Here is a 17,647-nt window from a genome sequence, read left to right as displayed (position 1 = left end):
ACATTTCTACACGTAAATTGAGATAATCAAATAATGTAATGATCCACACCAACGATTACTAAAACGCAAATTTTACTAATCCCAAACACGTTTCACTGTATATTTCTCAACAAAGAAAAGAATTGTCCTAAGATCAAAATAGAATAAATAGATAAAATTATAGGCGAATTCACCATATTAAATGCTACACAAAACAGCCGACTTTAACATTCTTATGAGGTTTTCTAATATGTTAGACTGACACGACTAGTTTTCGGCAGCCATTTTGAGGCCCTAAATCCGTGCCTTCGCCATTTTATAAATTATAACACAATCTCGATGACTACAATGCAATAAGTAGTATAACATACCGATAAAATAGTAAATAGCACCTTCAGAAAATAAATGCAATAAATACGATCACAATAAAATACTATTAAGTACCCATGTTGATTATCTTAAATAATACCGCACTAAGTGCAACGGCAAGTTTTTTTCCTACTCTCTCTCATTGGACTATAAGTTATAATATTCAAAGCTTTTCTTGCCTAGTACAGGTTACTTCTTATCTACCAATTATTTATGTATTACTTTTACCATCTTCGCGACAAGGCAAAGTCATCGCAAAGAAAGTACAAGTAAGGGAAAACAAGTTAGAAAAACTATTCCATACATTATTACCTATTCACTATATAGGTACATATAATTTCCTGATCTTTGAGCAATAATCGGAAGCAATTTTCTAAGGGCTTTGAAAACCTTTAGGGTTCTTTTGCTGCCAATTCCACGTATCCTTGCACATGGCGTAGATGTCTCTGGAAGCGGTCCAATTGAGCTCTCTTTTAGCTAAAGAAGCGTCCGCATAGCACTCAGCAATATCTCCTTCTCTACGCCCAACTACGTCATATTTTACCTGTTTCCCTGAGGCTTTCTCAAAAGCTTTAATGACGTCTAATACTGAGTAACCTCGGCCTGAAAACATTCAAAGGTCAAGTGTTAACTTTGGCTCCGGGAAAAAAATTAAGTGTTAACTAATTAGGTCGAGTTAATAACTTCGAACGATAAATTTTCAAGTGTCAGCCTTTTTTTGTATTCCACGTAATGTGTGATTTTTGATTTTTTGCAAGCTACATTTTCTTAATCGAACTTAAATTGCAAATCACCTGTCCCAAGATTGTAGGCCTTCCAGGAATTGAAAGAAGCCTCCAGCATCTTCTCTAAAGCTTTCAAGTGGCCGATAGCTAAGTCGGTGATGTGAATATAATCCCTGACTCCTGTGCCGTCATGAGTGGGGTAATCGCTACCGAATACCTGCATCTTATCCCTTCGCCCTACTGCAACCTGTAATTTGTTGTGTTTATTTATTCGGATTAAAATCAAATTATGAAACCTCTATTCAATTAATTATTTAGTTAATTCAATAGGTTATGTTGACCTTTAATCAGTTCAAGCGTAATTCCAACTTACAAATTTAAGCACGTAACTTTAGGATTTTTGAAACTTACCTGTGAAATGTACGGCATCAAATTGTTGGGTATTCCTGAGGGATCCTCACCAATTTGCCCTGAATCGTGGGCGCCTACGGGGTTAAAATACCTCAGAAGGATCACTTTCCATTCCTACAATAATTGACGCCATTCTTAGTACTTCTAAGTAACAGAAATCACTTGTGATAAATTTTAAAATTACTTCTTTCGCTGCAAAATAAGTACCTAAACTTACTGGATCGCTGGTACACAGATCCTTCAATATTTCTTCCACAAAATATTTGGTTTTTCCGTAAGGATTAGTGCAACCTTGCCCGGTGGGGTGATCTTCGGTGATGGGTAGAAATTGCGGATTGCCATATACAGTGGCCGAAGAAGAGAACACCAACTTTTTGACCCCATTGTTAGCCATTACTTCGAATAAAGCGGCAGAACCTCCAACGTTGTTTTGATAGTACGTTAAAGGGATTTTAACGGACTCCCCCACGGCTTTAAGGGCGGCAAAATGAATCACCGAGTCGATTTTATTCTGCAAAAGAATATAAAACATGCCAATAGTTGAAATTTTAAACTTACAGTTTTAAATATTTTATCTAAAGCTTCTTTGTTCCGTATATCCACGTTGTAAAACATAAGTTTTTCTCCAGTGATTGCCTCCACTCGTTTCAAAGCTTCGGGCTTTTCGTTCTCGTGGGCAAAGCAATTAACCAAATTGTCTAGAATTTTTTCAAAATACACAATTCAAAATCGATAATTCAGGCAATTCATACTGACCTATAGCAATGACCGTGTAGTTATTCTTAAGCAGTTCTACTACCGTATGCGACCCCACGTATCCGGCACCTCCAGTCACCAAAATAGTGCTATTTCCCTTCATTTTTTCATCAGATTCCGACACCCACCACCTAAGGGATCACCTCTATGTATTTTAAGACATATTTTTTGTCATTTGAAGCAGTAACAATGATAGTTTGTAGCTTACCCAAAGCGTTTACGTGGCTATACACAGAGGCACAAAAGCAGTTACTTTATGAACAACTATGTGTTTAAAGATTATTTTTGCATATTTTACTCTTATCACATCTATTAAACAAATACCGGCTGCGGCCTATGGCAATCATTGATAAAGGTAATAATGGAGCATTAAAAGCAAATTTAACACTTCAGATCATTAATATTATAATTATGGGGTTATATAAGGATTAATTCGAACAAGTCAAATATTCTTTCCTTAAGGACCGAACTATAACTTACCTAAAAACTATAACAACAAACTGTGAATATTTTGGACTACAGGTTTGCCAAACACTTTAAGAACCCTTTTAGGAAAGCACCATGCTCACCTCAAGTTCGAATCTACAATGTGAGTCGTCCTGAAGGATTCTTGAACGCTTCTGGGATGCAATTTCGCATGAAATATTTCAAATGATCAATTAATGCAATTCCGACCCTGTGTTCAAATTTAGCCATATTTCACAATTTAAGTATTTGGTGACGAGGACTTATAGAATTGGGTTGATAAGCTTATCAATGTATACCTACAGTACCGTACAAAAGTTGGGAAGCATTTGGATTTTTAAAAATAATTCAGTTTTGTAAGTTTATTCATTTTCTAAATCTGTTCAATGAACGCTGATTCCTTATAATATTTTCAATCGTCAAAGCAAAAGAAGAAATGCAGATACGCCGTTGCTCTGAAAATCATGACAAAAAAAGTAAAAAATATGGTAAAAGTAAACAATCGGAAATCTAAACCAACATATCAAACCTAATTCCGACGCACTTTCTTCAATCGACGTATCGGGATTTTTTTTTACCTTTCAAAGGTTACCGTTAAGTTCAAAAAACTTTGTTTACCATATTGATTTCCCTTATATTTTTTCTTCGTTTGGTCTTGAAAGACCATTGAAATAACATCTTGGTATTTCTATTTATAAGTGTGGCATAATGTTAAAACAGAAATAATTTATATTGGAACAATGCAGGCCAATATGTACCATACATGAAAAAAGGGTAGTCAGAGCGGAAAACTTTTTAAAAAATTGAGAGGGGAAATCGGCGTAGAAAACATTTTTTGTTTTTTTTTTTCAAATGTTAGAATAATATCTCTACAATATTCTACAAAAACTGTGAAACTGATTTTGGGTTTCCTTGTGTATTATTTCTTGCTAATAGTGCTATGGCGTTAAGTCGTAAAAAAATTATCAACGATAATTTCCAAAAAAAACGTGACTTTTTAAACCATGCGTTTTTTCGAATTTTAAAAATTTTCATAACTTTAAATTCATGCAAAACATGTTTCCACAAATTAGTGATTTTTTTTAGCACTTATGCTACAGATAATTTGACCGATCTCCAGAATGTGCCGCGGATTTTTAACATGTATATTTTAACCCCCCTAATGTTTCAAGATTAATAAGTATAAAAAAATATATTTTGTAGTTATTATAATTAACGATAACTACTTAAAATTGTAAATCAAGCGACGCAGTAATTTCCAAGAAAAAAATTCTTTAAATAAACATTCTATATGTATGTATTTCCCCCTTTAAAATATGGCTTAAAGGTGTTCACAGCAACTCTGGTCAGAAAAAAAGAAAATAGAATCCAATTATGATAGAAGAACAAGCGAACGGCCTGAGATCACTACTCATCGTGAAGACGCCTTCATTACAGTCACATCCAAGCATCGTCGAGAACCTACTGCACCCCAAATTGCAGTGTCAGTCAACGAAGGATGGGAGAGAGCAATCTCGATAACCACTGTCAAGACACGTCTTTTTGGTGCTGATCTTCGAGGATGTGTGGCAACTCAAAATCCTTAAACTCACCATCAAACACAAGTCAAATAGACTTGGATAGACTAAAAGACAAAGACTGGACTCATGACCAATGGAATAGAGTTCTTTGGGCGAATGAAAATTCAAAATTTTTAAGTCCAATAGGAAAATATTCGTCCGTTAATCTGGCAGTAAATGAGCATCAGAAGTGCACAGGGGTAACATGATGGCTGGGGGACGTTTTAGAGGAGGTGAAACCGGCTATCTTTACAAAATCTAAGAAATCTTAAGAAGTGAAGTGTATTTAAAAATTCTTCGAGAACCAACGATTCCTTCTTGCTTCAATCTTATAGAATCACGGTTTGTTTTCCGACAAGACAATGACCTTAAATATTCCTCAAAACTCTATATATATTATCTAGAAAAACTAAAAGAAACAAAAACCATCGAAATAGTGAAATGGCCATCGCACTCTCTATATCTTTTACCGATCGAGTTGACATGAGATGAGTTAGACACAAGAGTTAAAAATCGTTCTCTGTCTAGTTCAAATCAATTTTAGACCTTTCTAGAGGATGAGTGGTTAGAGTTGACAAACAAATATTTCATGAAATGATTAAAAGGAACGCCGAAAATTTGTGAAACAGTAATAAAACACGGAAAAGATCATTTTGATCAATTTAAGGTATAACTTTGATTTTGTAAGTTTTTCTTGTTTATTCAAAAAATTAATTTTAAAACCGCACTCAATTTTCATTGAATACTCTATTGCTGTGGTATTATCATTCTGTACAATAGTGGAACTAAAAATGATATATTTTTTTCCTTTTTAAAACTGTTTTTATTTCGAAATCGTTATGTACTTCCAAACTTTTGGACGGTAGTGTATATTTAGTTCAATGCTCAGCCTTTTGGAGATAAGTAACTTTCCCTCATTTATTGTGATATCAGTGTTATTAGTATAGTGAGACTGTTGGAAAGTGATATTAAAGTTTACTTTGACAGGAATGATAACCTCAGTGCATGTAACAACAATTGTCAACAATGTTATGGGTGTATGTTAGTTTTCTATTTACCTTCCTTAATTTTATTGTTTCAAGTGCCAAATCATGGGATTTTTAATCACTTAGTTGAAATTCATATAACGTAAATATTCAATAATAGTGAGTTTCTTTATTCACTAATTTAGGTTGAAAGATAAACAAACTATTCCATCATTTACCTTGAAATTTACACAAGTCTAGCAATTAATTTCAGACATTTCATAACATTCAAAAATGATAATTTATACATCCTCCAGCAACTTCAGAACTAAATTTTATTCTGTTAAGTTATATTTATTCATTATGTCCATTGTATTGTATATTTTGTGTTTTTTTTAGAAATGTTTTTTAATGTTTATTTAATGTATTGCTATTACTAAACTTATATTAGTCTTAAACATACATATACTCTTATTTACACTGCCTTGCTTATTTGAGGCCAATATGTTATCAAGATATAGACTTCCACGAACAAGGCTTTAAACTCACAAATTCCCAAATAATTATCTACTTTAGAACTATACGTAATTAGGCCTACTTGTTTGATATCTTTCATAGTGTTTAACATAAAGATTTACAGTTAAAAACGTAAAATAAACATTGTAATTTGAAAGAAAACATGACTTACCAACACTTACTTGGTTATGAATCCCAATGGAACTATGGCATAATAAAACACTACGAACACGTACGTTGATTTATACAATAACGATAACATGGTTATCATTTAGAGTAATACAAAAAGGTAGAAAAAAAAACAAATTAATTAAATATTTCAATCATAAAACTGTATACGTGTGTAAGATGTGCATGATTGTTACTTAAAAAGAAAAACATTAACAGCAATACCGACAACAGCGCAATTATGCAAATTTTTAAAGTAAAACAATGTATTAGTAGTAAAATAGACTCTTTCTCTAATACATAAATCCAATAAGAAAGACAAAGACGATGCCACAAACCATTCAGAGTAGAAGATTTTAATATTAAATCCCCATCCGTGTCTCATCAAATAAAACAGAAGAAGATAGCCCATGGTCTGTTACTCTGAACACTCCCAATTAGCAAGCGAAATTCCCATTTAAAATAATCTTGACATTTTTCCAAGGTCGAAAATTGACATTGACAAACATATTGTTGATATTTTGACCAAAATAGTTTTTGCACCAAATTCTTATTTTTGTAGTCTTCTCTGAAGAAAATTCCGTGATATTGCCATTCTCCAAATACGAAACTGGTCGCCTACAGACTCAAGGGATGCCCAGAAGAGGTCGCGTCAAAAAAGAGGGCCCCGAATCCGGAGAGGACTCCGATGAGTACCGCAAGAGGAGGGATCGTAACAATTTGGTAATAGCTCTGACCCTGAACAGGAAACTGTTAGCATTGAATCCTATTTAGGCCGTTAAAAGAAGTAGGGTGAAGTCAAAGCAAAAAACACAGGAGACTGTGAGCCGGGTAAGCAAGCTTCGCAATGAAAACTCTATATTGGAGGAAAAGGTGAAGACTCTTACCAAAGAATTGAGTTTTCTGAAGGAGTTGTTCTTGGCGCATGCCTCCAATAACATTGATCCATCAAAGTTTGAGGGGGTTAGTTTACAAAAGCTATTGGAGGATGAATCAGCAGCCGGAACCAGTACTGAAGGCAATAAATAAACAACAGAAAAATGTAATTTTTATCAATATGATTAAGACAAATGTAAAATATTTTCTCGTTTTTAAGGCCCAGTTTTTCATTCAATTTCACAGCTCTCTCATGAAGGAAAAACTTAATTGAATAGATGACATATTTTTTACATTATAGAATGTGAATCACTCTCCATATGATGCTACCTGTTCATATTTCCCAACCAAATCAATTTTTTTTTTAATGTGATTTGTTCAATAAATTGTTTTATTTTGTAGCTATATAAGCTCAATTATATTATCTATAAAATTCAATTGCAATAAACCCAATGGCTACAAAATAGATTTGCTCGCTAACTTCCGATTTGTAATTTTATTTCTTCAAATTCATTATACCTACTTGTGTCCGGACCTCAAAAATTCCAAATCTACAAAAAACAATTTGTTTAATTTTAGTTTTGGATTAGAATATGTTTGTTATAACTATAAAGATGTTTTTTATGAAACAGTTTCTTAATATGTCCCCTGTATCCCATACTACAATAAAACACTAATAAACAATGAACCTCATTTATTGCTTTAGCAAAATTGTTCTTAACATATTGCATTATTTGATGCAAATACTCCCGATTTCCCATTTCATCCACTGTGTTCAATTCTACAATAATTTTATCACTTGAACAATTCACTGAAACCATAAACTTGTAAAAAACTGAACTTTCATAACTCTCTGACTCAGTGCTGAGCCTCAACTTTTTTGCAGTAGATTCACACAGCAACTCTTCTAAATTCCTCTTTCTTTGGGACATTTTCTCCTCTTCAACAACATTATTGTTTTCCATCCCCACCTCTGAGCTCTTCCTTAAATTTTCTCTGCGTTTCTTCCTCTGATTTGACCAAGTGTTTGAATAAGCACTCACTAAATGTCTAGGATGCAATTTATTCCTTCCGATGGCTTCAAAAGTCATTTGTAAATTTTTAAACATCAGCAAAAAGGCATTGGTGACTTTTGCTACATGCTCAGGCCGATTTTCCAAATTGGGCACCTCAAAAAAAAGTGGGATATACGATTTTAAAGGCTTTGTCGCCAACTTCACCATGTCTGGAGCTTTCTGCAAATTACACTCCAGAAAAGTCCAAGCCAGCCCCCATCTTGTGGTGTTGCCTTGACAGAACTCAGTCTCTATAAAGCTACTAACTCCTACTTCTCTTAAACTTTTTTTTAATGCTGGCAAATGACTCTTTTGGCCCACCATACTTGTATAGAGTTTTATTTTGGTTTTTAATGATTTGCTTTCATTAATCATTTTTTGAATTAACTCCACTTCACCTCCTTTGACCACTACCTCAGTTACAGCGGCAACAAAGGCATTTTTCGGATGGGGGCGACTCGCCGTGCGAGCCTTGAAAAAGGGGTGTAGCTCTTGTGTACTAGCAAAAAATGGAGGATTGCACATACAAAAATCAAAATCTTCTCCATTAATAGCATCATTTAAAAGGTTATCACCAGGCACTTTCAAAATGGTTATGAGATTTTGCAGATTGTTATTGTTAACATTATTTTGGGCAAATTCAAAGCTGGTTGAGTCAGTCTCAGTGGCCACCATTGACCAACCATTCTTCTTGGCTGCCAACAATGGATATACACATGAAGCTCCAGTTCCAATATCGATGCCCTTAACTTTTTCAGTCTTCTGCAAGAAATGCAATAAATCTTCAATCCATAAGATATAGTTAAGGCGTAAAGGAATAGTGGGAACAAGTTTGTTTTTGGGAAGATTAACAGTCAAACCAAAGTTTTTTTTCAGAAGTGTGCAGCACAATGCTCTGAGGGCATCGGCATCTTTAAAGTCGAAATTTACTCTGCCGGAAAGGTCCAACTTTACGTAAGGCTTGAATTCCGGAAACTCTAGTGCCAGTTCCTTGAAGTTTGGAGGTGATTTATAAATGTTTCGGGGATGCATGTGCCTGTTCATGGACATCGTGATATCGCGATTCAAAATGGAGCAGAAAAGGCATAAAAACGTAGTTGTTTAGAGGAAAAAAATGTTAAAAAAAACGTTCGAAACCACCGCGAAATTTTTGTAAGTAAGCAGAAAATGGCTTTTTACAAAAGATCAGCTGTTTAAATTCGTTGACATTGACGATAGCAATAAATTACTTCTTATTTTCTTTTAATGTGTACAATTAGAGTAAGAGAACAATGTAGTTTACCTGATTCAACAAATTGGAGAAAATAAGAATTTAGTTTCTCATTCTAACCTATTGAAATAGAGTAAGGTATAAAGAAATCCGTTCAGTCATGAAACGTCATAGGCAATCTCAGTATAGAAATTTTAGAATACCAGATATGTTTCATATCCTAAGAGAGATATTAAGAATCACAGTACCCTATAAATTTGAAAAAAAAAAAATGTTTCAGCCATGTTGCCAGGTTGTCAAAAAGCTCGAATATCTCGGGAAATTTTATAAATTTTCGATGGCTCATAAAAATGTTTATTACTTAAGGACAAGGAATGTTTTTAACAATATGTAAAAAAATCTAGCTTACTATTTAAAAAAATATGTTATCTATGTTTGAGACGAATTGTTGATTTTTTCTTTTATTTTAGTTAAAACTAATTGTGCAAAATGTTAATCCCAAACAAAATAAAAGAAAATATCATTCGCAATACATTTTGCTATTGATTATTAAAAAACATCTATTACTTTTATTACGAATTTATCCCGAGTAAAACTGAACTCTCCATGCACCAGATTTGGCAACATGACCATATTTGCCTGATTTTTATTTTTTTAATTGCTTCCATTTCGCTTTTAAGCGTCCGATAATCTTAGTTTACACTAATTTCAGCGTTGGTTTTAAAGCCTTCCTCAGTTCAAGACCTACTTCCCTTATTTTCAAAGGTAAGTATCATAACCAACTGTGCAAGCTTTTCAAAAACCCCTTGAACTTTCATTCATATTTCCTCCAAAATTTGTAATTTACATATATACTTTGTGGTAAAAACGTACAGGTAAAAACCACTTCAAATTAGAAACATGAGCGCTGTAGATGGGAACGTTGGAACGAATGGAGCCCAGTGCCCCAAGCGCAAGAAAGTCGAGATGGTACCCATTTTCCATTCTCCTATAAATGATGTTATTGCTCCTCCAAGCCATAAGTTAAAATGCACTTGGAATAGGATTAAAGACAAGGAACAGGTTAATCCACATACCACAGATGAATGGTAAGAAAGTACTTGTAAATTTAAAGTTTTCTTAGCTGCCTTTAAATATTAAACACACAGAAACTCTTTAAACCTTTCATAATTCCCCTTAAATAAACCATAATACCACTGTACAGTTCAATGCCTTTAGATTAGATTATATTTTCCAGCAGTGATTTAGGTAATAAGTTTCATTATACAACTTATTAGCTGTTTTGTTATGTCCTTAACTTTATTTCTCCTTACTAAAAACTGCCCAATAAATGTGATAAAAATAAGAATATTAGCAAACCTTTTAAATTTGTGTAATAAACATCAATTTTACTTATCATTATTTAGCACAATATTTACTTATATTATATTTACAATTACATCACTCTCTTGACCTTATTAGATCATTTTTTCTATGAAATACTAATATGGTGATTAATATTTCAGGGAGCACAAAACCAAGATACTGCCTGATATCTTGAAAGCTATAGGAAACACTCCCATAGTAAAACTAAATAAAATCCCCCAGAGCTTTGAAATCAAAGCCAACATTTGTAAGTGTCTTCCTATTTTGAAAATGTTGCTTTGAAGAAAAAAATTAAAAATTACATTAAAAACTGTAGATGCAAAATGCGAATATTTCAATCCTGGAGGTTCAGTTAAGGACCGAATAGGCTTTCGGATGATCGAGGATGCAGAAAAACAAGGCCTTCTAAAGCCCAATAGTGATTACACAATCATTGAACCTTCATCAGGAAATACAGGGATAGGTCTAGCCCTTGCAGCAGCTGTTAAAGGTTACAGGTGCATTATTGTGATGTCTGAGAAAATGTCAGATGAAAAAGTGACCACTTTACAAGCCCTTGGAGCTGAAATAGTGCGAGTTCCTGTTAACTTAGACTCATTTGCTCATGATGGTATGTTCGGGGTAACTCACAAATTACATAAGGAAATCCCTAATTCTGTCATATTAGATCAGGTAAGAATTGAAACTCCATAATGATTGTCTTTACTTACAGTTTGTTGTTAAAGTATTCAAATCCTGGAAATCCTTTAGCTCATTATGATACTACAGCAGAGGAAATTTTTAATCAATTTGATGGAAAAGTAGATATGATTGTAAGACTCTTTGACCATTATAAGTAAAAACAAATTATTGTACTTCTATATTTTAAGGTTGTAGGGACCGGTACGGGGGGTACCATTTGCGGAATCGGGCGCAAATTTAAGGAAATATCTCCGCACACGAAAATTGTAGGGGCTGACCCTGAGGGCTCAATTCTAGCCCTTCCCAATAGTCTTAATAAGAGTGACGTTACATTTTATGAAGTAGAGGGGATTGGTAAACTCGAATTTCCGAGGTAGTGAAATTGTGTAATATTTTTGTGATTTAGGCTATGATTTTGTGCCTACAATCCTTGATAGATCTGTAGTCGACTTGTGGGTGAAAACCCTTGACAGAGATGCATTGCCCATGGCCCGAAGACTGATTAAGGAAGAGGGCTTACTATGCGGTAGTTCAGTTTTATTCTTAAAGAATTTTTGGGTAATAATTGGGGATTTCAGGGACTAGTAGTGGGGCTAATTTGGTGGCAGCTTTGCATGCCGCCAAAGACTTAAAAGAGGGACAAAATGTAGTGGTAATTCTGCCCGATAGTATTAGGAATTATATGACGAAGTTTATTACTGACGAATGGATGCAGGTTCGTGGATTTATGCCATGTGAAAACACCAAGAATCATTGGTAAAAACGCTAATCTGAATAAACTCATATTAGTAAATTAAAAAAAACACTTAGGTGGTGGGATAAAAAAGTTACTAGATTGAACCTTCAACCCTTGCAAACGGCTCTTATTGGAACGACATGCGAACGCTCCATTCTTTTAATGAAGAAATTGGGAGTTGACCAAATACCTGTAGTAGAGTCGAATGGGTAAAATAATTTCAATAGTTTTAGCTCCAATAATTCGCTTATTTAGAGGAATTGTCGGAATGGTGACACTTCAAAAAATTCTCTCCAGTCTCATGTCGAAATTAGTGAAACCCAATGATACATTAGAGAATGTTGTGGTTCGAGTTTATCCCAAGTTATACAGTGATGCCCCTCTAGGGCTGGTTTCTAGTGTTCTGGAAAAAGAGCCTTATGTTCTTGTCCTGAATAAAGGTAAGTTTTCTAGAAAGCTAAAAGTGATTTATTGCTATTAGTTATTTTTTAGAAGCTGACGTTGTAAAACCTCTGGGGGTTGTCACTGCTGTAGATGTATTGCAGTATATTTCTGGAAATTTGGTTTAAAAGAGACGATATATTTTGTTTTTAGTAATCAATCTTCGTGCTACTTGTGTATGTGTCTAAGTCTAAGAGATTGTAGGTTTTGGAGGCTGTAGCCCCTTACATATATACATATTTTATACAACCAAACCAATGTAAATGAAATAGTTATTCTCCCCCGTCATCCCCTGAATCTTTTTTTTAAATTACCAATGCGATTCACGAACCGCCATCGTTAAATAAATTGAGCAGAGTATGTGCAAAAATGTAAACAATATCCTGAAAATTAAAAGTTCTTGTTAAAAGATTGTAGTTATAGTCACAATTTTTTTTTCCAAAAACTTATCTTTCCGAAAATAGACCTTTTAAAAATTTGATAGCGAAAATAGTGTTTTCTAAACAACTCTTTCCCAGTTGATGAAATTAATAAATTTTGGATCACTCATGTATCATACCAAGGACAACAAAACAGAATTTAACATTTCTTTCTACATCTTCAGGAAGGCGGAAGGGTGGCTACCATAAAATTTTACAACCTTAAAATTTTGAGGTTTTGGTTTTTTTCATCCTTATGTGATTTATTAGATTTTTGACTCACTTAAGAAGAAAAATACTTTTCGTTGATGCACGTAATCTAAAAGGTTTTCCACAAAAAAATATCATTTTGTCAAACGGTGTACTTTACAAATGTACTATGTACCGTCTAGATTCCAAAATATTCAACATTTTTGTGTCAAAATTGTTTAAAAGAATATTCATTAAATTTTATTAATTGGGAAAAAAGTTAGATTTTAGAAAATATTATTTTGCTTGTCCAGAAGCCTATGTTTTTGGAAAACAATTTATAAGCATAATTGCAAGTGTTTGACAAAAACTTCATTTTCAAGATATTGCCCACATATTGATAGTCTAGAAACAATGTATATGGAAAAAACTCATGTGCCAGATTGTCGGCAATTCCAATGAACTAAACTTTGTTGTTTTATTATGAAAAAATTATGGAATTAAACCAAACCACTTTTTGTTTTCCATACAAAAACCCATTCAACTCAATTCAATATATTTTTATTTTTTCGTTGGCAACAAAAATTAATTAATGTATTTACGATGAGTTGCTGACCTTGTACATACATTCAAGGAATATTTGTTCCAATAAATTGCAAACATTTACCTGCACAAACAACTATCCAAGTAGACCTATATTTAAAAAAAACCGGTAATGAGATAATGGCCCTCCCATCATACCTAAGTGTCGTTAATTACATCAATCTTCTGCAGATTCGCCAAATTTATTATAAAATAAAAATCTTATTACGCCATCGACAATCAAAAATTCATTAACGGATCAATTTCATATTGTGACACGCCATTCCTTGAGAAAATTCACGTAAGGTTACAGATGCTATATTATTATGTAATTTATCTTAAAATAGAAAACTCAAACCTTATTATTTAGCGCGTATGTATATTTGATTAACCCACATGTTAAAGCTAGAGTGATCTTTGAAATAATCAGTTAGTGATTTTTCTGTGTGTCCAAAAAGAGAGATATGATTATTAAATTATATACACCTTTTCTCATTTAGTGAAACCTATAAATCAGATTGTAGCAAGTTACAGTTACTTAAACACTTAAAACACTTTAACCCACTGTGAAATTGGCACTAAACAAGTCAAATTTAATTATCCATGGGAACAATTTTTGCAACTTCCTTTCTTGTTCTCTTCCTCATCCTTTGTTCATCTTTATTACACTCTTTTACTCAAGTACCCAGTGACAAAACCATAAATCAACACATGAAAACTTAAGTACCCAATAACAGTTAAACCTAGAACGAAGCAAATCGCTCTAGCTGGTTGGGGAACCACGTAAATTGCATACACTATGGAATGCATGGTTCTAGCTATCAAAAAAAGATAGAAAAGGAAATGCACCACCCAGTCAGGAACTTGTATAAATAAATATGCTAGAGCTATAAAGAGAAAAGCGGGGATGTTTTCCAAGTCGTTTTGAAAAGCCCTAAAAGCACAAAATAATTTTATTTATAAATTTACTACAAATTCCTGTTGAACACCTTCTAACTCTTTCTACATCGGGGTGAGTTTCAACGGTGGCTCCAGGGCGCATCTTCATGTCTTCTTCGCTGATAAAAACCTACAGCATTAAAAACTCACTCTTTGCCAATATTAAGTTTTTTTACAGACCTTATTTTTATACCTCTGAAAAATGGTGAGCAATGTGAGACCGCACATCTTTAAAATCAACAGAGAGCTCACAATCAAATAGGTGGCAAACTGGGGATTATTGATTGATAACACACCAAATTCACTCATTTTTTCTGTTGGTACCGACCGATTCTCAGCCATATTATACACACAACAAATTGCGAACTAAACGAAACGAGTCTGTTGTGTCATTGAAAATTTATTTGCTTGATGCGGATACACGTTTCTAGAATTCACGCAACGTACTTTCACCACAAGTTTCAATGTACATGTGGGGGAAATCTCCTTGATGTCTTAATCTTTCTACATGAAATAATGTAATAGGGAAAGTATTGATTATCATTTATCTTGATTATCTGTTATTGATCTACCAAGTACACAATAATATTGGGAAAAAGGAGAATTATTTAGTCTTACTACACCATCAATTGAAGTGATAAATTATATATTTCTGTTGTCTCATCATGCACAGAAGTGTATAAATATTCCAATCCTTATTTAGCAAACTGCCCATACAACATTTGTTTAGTCATTTGCTCGCCATCTAATGTTCCATCAATTTTTTCGCAGTTTTCATTAAAAACCGAATAAGCACTCACTTCATTTTTCTCTTTGGGGCCTGTCCGAGTATTTAAATACATACCCACTAAAGCTGATATGATGAGATATACCATACCAAATTGGAGCTTAATAAAAATAGCATATACTGTAATCCACAGTAGGAGACTCAGCACATAGAGCAGATAATCATAAATGGAGAGAGGCGTTGGCTTTTCAATAAGCAGGGAATCATGCTTAGTGCCCAAGTTGGAGTCAGTTGACACCAAGGGTGAGAATTTCTCTTGGCCTACTGAGTCCTTGATTTCAAGTAGATTTTGCACAACTAATGACCAGTTGAGTATACGAGAACTTACCTGGAATTTTATGGGCTTTTTGGTGAACTTTGAAAAAAATGTCGCTACTCTCGTTTTATAGTGGTTTATCAGTTTTTCACGTTCTTTTCTGGTTCTGTAATCTGTTAGTTTGGCTTCTGTGTCAGTTAGGGGCATAATAGAGTTTTTAATGTTAAAATTATACGAAAAGCAAAAAATAAGGTGTAAATAAAATTGATTGTAAATGGCAATAAAAAAAATATTTTAATAAATAAAATGATTATAATAGATCTTCAAACGTAAACAAAATTTAATTTGAGGTGTTGCCAAGTCTAATTTACCTTATAGCATCTAAGTACTTCTTTATCAAAAACCTTCATGTAATAGAGAAAGACACAATCGTTCCCAACTGCTTTGAAGTTCTAAATTACCTAACATCTTTTGTGACAATTGACAACTATTATCAGGTTTTCTCAATTTTTTCACCGGTTTTCTCTTTCTATCTTTCCATTCTTTCCTAAATGGAAAGGCATGAAAGTTGTTGCTACACATTTATTTAATAATTTAATTCAATAATATTCATTAATATTTTCACATTTTTCCATTAATATATTAACTCAGTCTCAACTTAGTCCTCTCCCACAATCAACAATGGGAACCGAAATCCTAAAGACTTTCAGCCACCTTCAGAGTGAACTGGAGGAGGCTAAAAGCAGCCTCAAAGGTGTAGATGAGAACATAAAACGCCTCATAGGACGAGACCCTAGCGAATTACCGCCTCGCCCAGGCATCAAACGACCTCTAGACGAGAAAAACGGTCGTCAACCCTTCAACAAATTTGGCAGATTTGAGGGGAATGATCGAAGGAATGATGCTCCTAAGCGTAGAAACCCCAACGCTATTTCTGTGTTTGACCGTCTTTCTGACAAAGTTCCAGATGAGCCAATTGCGCCCCCTTCGAAGGGGCTTATCAGTAAGGTAATTGCAGCTCCCAAGGAAATTCCTAGTCGTCAGGAAATGTTGGATAAGCAAAATAAGGATGAGAAATTCAAAGCAAGGAATCGAAGAATGTTTGGGGCGTTACTAGGGACTTTGCAAAGGTTCCAACAAGAAGAATGTAAGCTTAAAAAAAGAGAAGAAAAGCGGACTCAAATTGAAAAAAAAATTGAGGAACATGAGCAGCAAGAGAAGGCAGAAATTAAGAAGGAGAGACAGGAATTGTTTTTGAACAGAAAGAGGAAACAGCAGGAAATTAAGATGATTGAGTTGAAGATGTTAAGGATGAAGGAGTATGCAGCTTGGGAGCAATCACAAAAACTCAGGGCTCACTTCATCACCACTAAAGCAAAACCACAAATTCTCTATCTCCCCAGGAAAATGAATGAACAAACAAATGAATTGCTAGAAAAATCTAAAATTGAAATTGATGAGCACATTGAGAAAAGAAAGCAGGCAGTGGCAGAGGAATTGAGCCACATTGAGGATCGCATGAAACGAAATTTTGAACCCAAAACCAATACTGTAGAATCAAAAGTGGAAAAATCCAGTGACAGACATAATAGACGAGGCAGTGACAGCGAAATGGATGATGATGAAGAAGAAACAAAGGAGAAATCTCAATCTCCTGAGCCCGAGGAACCACAGGAAAAGAAAGATGAAGAAGAAATTGCTGTGGTGACTGAGGAAAATGTGGAACAAGTGACTTTGGTACATGAAATCAATGGTGGTATTGAAGAAGCTAAAAAGGAGCAAAGTGATGAACAAGATAACTTACAAGTGATGACCCCAAATAACTCTGATATTGTTGACTCAGATGGAGGTGTTTTAATGAAATCAATAACTGAGACAAATGTGGTTATTAATGGTGATAATATTGAAGTTACAAATGAAGTTGCTGTTACTGAAGATGAACTGCAAGAACACCAGGAGGAAGATATTTGATATATGGAGTACCAACAGATCAACACCAGAGTTTCTCGGTTTATGTATTAAAATAATCACACATTACATGGAATTAAATAGCATTTTTTTAGTCTTGTACTTTTGAGAATTTTGCAAGTTACTGTGTTTCCATTATAACTGATTTAGCTGTAGGTCCAGGTGATTATTGGTTTAAGAGCTTAGTGCAGACTGTAAATACTAAATAAATTCCAAGGGGACACTGAAAT

At 34.0% G+C, this 17,647-nt stretch overlaps 7 protein-coding genes across 14 annotated transcripts; 3 read left to right on the top strand and 4 right to left on the bottom strand.

Annotated features, from left to right (window-relative positions):
- Positions 1–70: 70 nt before the first annotated feature.
- Gale (UDP-galactose 4'-epimerase) lies at positions 71–6,169 on the bottom strand. Of its 5 annotated transcripts, none has more exons than XM_066283877.1 (7): positions 5,928–6,169; positions 2,241–2,371; positions 2,043–2,182; positions 1,702–1,995; positions 1,485–1,598; positions 1,143–1,320; positions 71–951 (listed from the first exon to the last, which is right to left on the bottom strand). In XM_066283877.1, the coding sequence occupies exons 1-7, from the start codon at positions 6,014–6,016 to the stop codon at positions 722–724; spliced, it is 1,176 nt and encodes a 391-aa protein (XP_066139974.1). In that variant the 5' UTR covers positions 6,017–6,169; the 3' UTR covers positions 71–721. The 5 variants fall into 5 exon arrangements, with proteins under 5 accessions (XP_066139974.1, XP_066139983.1, XP_066140011.1 ...); XM_066283886.1 differs by having other exon boundaries at positions 5,918–6,166; XM_066283914.1 differs by lacking the exon at positions 5,928–6,169 and adding an exon at positions 2,721–3,273.
- On the top strand, positions 4,650–7,418 carry LOC136340156 (CCAAT/enhancer-binding protein homolog 2-like). 2 transcript variants are annotated; one of them, XM_066283991.1, is made up of 4 exons: positions 4,650–5,305; positions 6,476–6,636; positions 6,688–6,955; positions 7,010–7,418. In XM_066283991.1, exons 1-3 carry the CDS (start codon positions 5,254–5,256, stop codon positions 6,940–6,942), a joined length of 468 nt encoding a protein of 155 aa, XP_066140088.1. In that variant the 5' UTR covers positions 4,650–5,253; the 3' UTR covers positions 6,943–6,955; positions 7,010–7,418. The 2 variants fall into 2 exon arrangements, with proteins under 2 accessions (XP_066140088.1, XP_066140080.1); XM_066283983.1 differs by having other exon boundaries at positions 6,688–7,418.
- On the bottom strand, positions 7,342–9,062 carry LOC136340077 (U6 small nuclear RNA (adenine-(43)-N(6))-methyltransferase). Its single transcript, XM_066283807.1, has one exon. The coding sequence runs from the start codon at positions 8,892–8,894 to the stop codon at positions 7,365–7,367; it is 1,530 nt and encodes a 509-aa protein (XP_066139904.1). The 5' UTR covers positions 8,895–9,062; the 3' UTR covers positions 7,342–7,364.
- A 629-nt stretch (positions 9,063–9,691) lies between these two features.
- Cbs (Cystathionine beta-synthase) lies at positions 9,692–12,531 on the top strand. 3 transcript variants are annotated; one of them, XM_066283793.1, is made up of 11 exons: positions 9,692–9,819; positions 9,930–10,142; positions 10,560–10,666; positions 10,736–11,091; positions 11,145–11,231; positions 11,289–11,454; positions 11,507–11,626; positions 11,679–11,856; positions 11,911–12,045; positions 12,092–12,276; positions 12,332–12,531. In XM_066283793.1, the coding sequence occupies exons 2-11, from the start codon at positions 9,955–9,957 to the stop codon at positions 12,403–12,405; spliced, it is 1,596 nt and encodes a 531-aa protein (XP_066139890.1). In that variant the 5' UTR covers positions 9,692–9,819; positions 9,930–9,954; the 3' UTR covers positions 12,406–12,531. The 3 variants fall into 3 exon arrangements, with proteins under 3 accessions (XP_066139890.1, XP_066139875.1, XP_066139883.1); XM_066283778.1 differs by having other exon boundaries at positions 12,329–12,531; XM_066283786.1 differs by having other exon boundaries at positions 9,710–9,819; positions 9,951–10,142; positions 12,329–12,531.
- Positions 12,532–13,430: 899 nt separating this feature from the next.
- On the bottom strand, positions 13,431–14,898 carry LOC136340129 (prostaglandin E synthase-like). The gene is made up of 3 exons (XM_066283941.1): positions 14,587–14,898; positions 14,457–14,536; positions 13,431–14,401 (listed from the first exon to the last, which is right to left on the bottom strand). Exons 1-3 carry the CDS (start codon positions 14,746–14,748, stop codon positions 14,131–14,133), a joined length of 513 nt encoding a protein of 170 aa, XP_066140038.1. The 5' UTR covers positions 14,749–14,898; the 3' UTR covers positions 13,431–14,130.
- Positions 14,899–15,035: 137 nt separating this feature from the next.
- Saysd1 (SAYSVFN motif domain containing 1) lies at positions 15,036–15,802 on the bottom strand. The gene is made up of 2 exons (XM_066283970.1): positions 15,522–15,802; positions 15,036–15,464 (listed from the first exon to the last, which is right to left on the bottom strand). Exons 1-2 carry the CDS (start codon positions 15,654–15,656, stop codon positions 15,102–15,104), a joined length of 498 nt encoding a protein of 165 aa, XP_066140067.1. The 5' UTR covers positions 15,657–15,802; the 3' UTR covers positions 15,036–15,101.
- A 172-nt stretch (positions 15,803–15,974) lies between these two features.
- Pnn (desmosome associated protein-like protein pinnin) lies at positions 15,975–17,646 on the top strand. The gene has a single exon (XM_066283850.1). It carries the CDS (start codon positions 16,131–16,133, stop codon positions 17,418–17,420), a length of 1,290 nt encoding a protein of 429 aa, XP_066139947.1. The 5' UTR covers positions 15,975–16,130; the 3' UTR covers positions 17,421–17,646.
- Position 17,647: the final 1 nt, after the last annotated feature.

The sequence above is a fragment of the Euwallacea fornicatus genome, chromosome 1, assembly GCF_040115645.1.
Source record: "Euwallacea fornicatus isolate EFF26 chromosome 1, ASM4011564v1, whole genome shotgun sequence".
NCBI classification, from domain to species: domain Eukaryota; kingdom Metazoa; phylum Arthropoda; class Insecta; order Coleoptera; family Curculionidae; genus Euwallacea; species Euwallacea fornicatus.
This window is presented reverse-complemented; position numbering and strand designations above follow the sequence as displayed.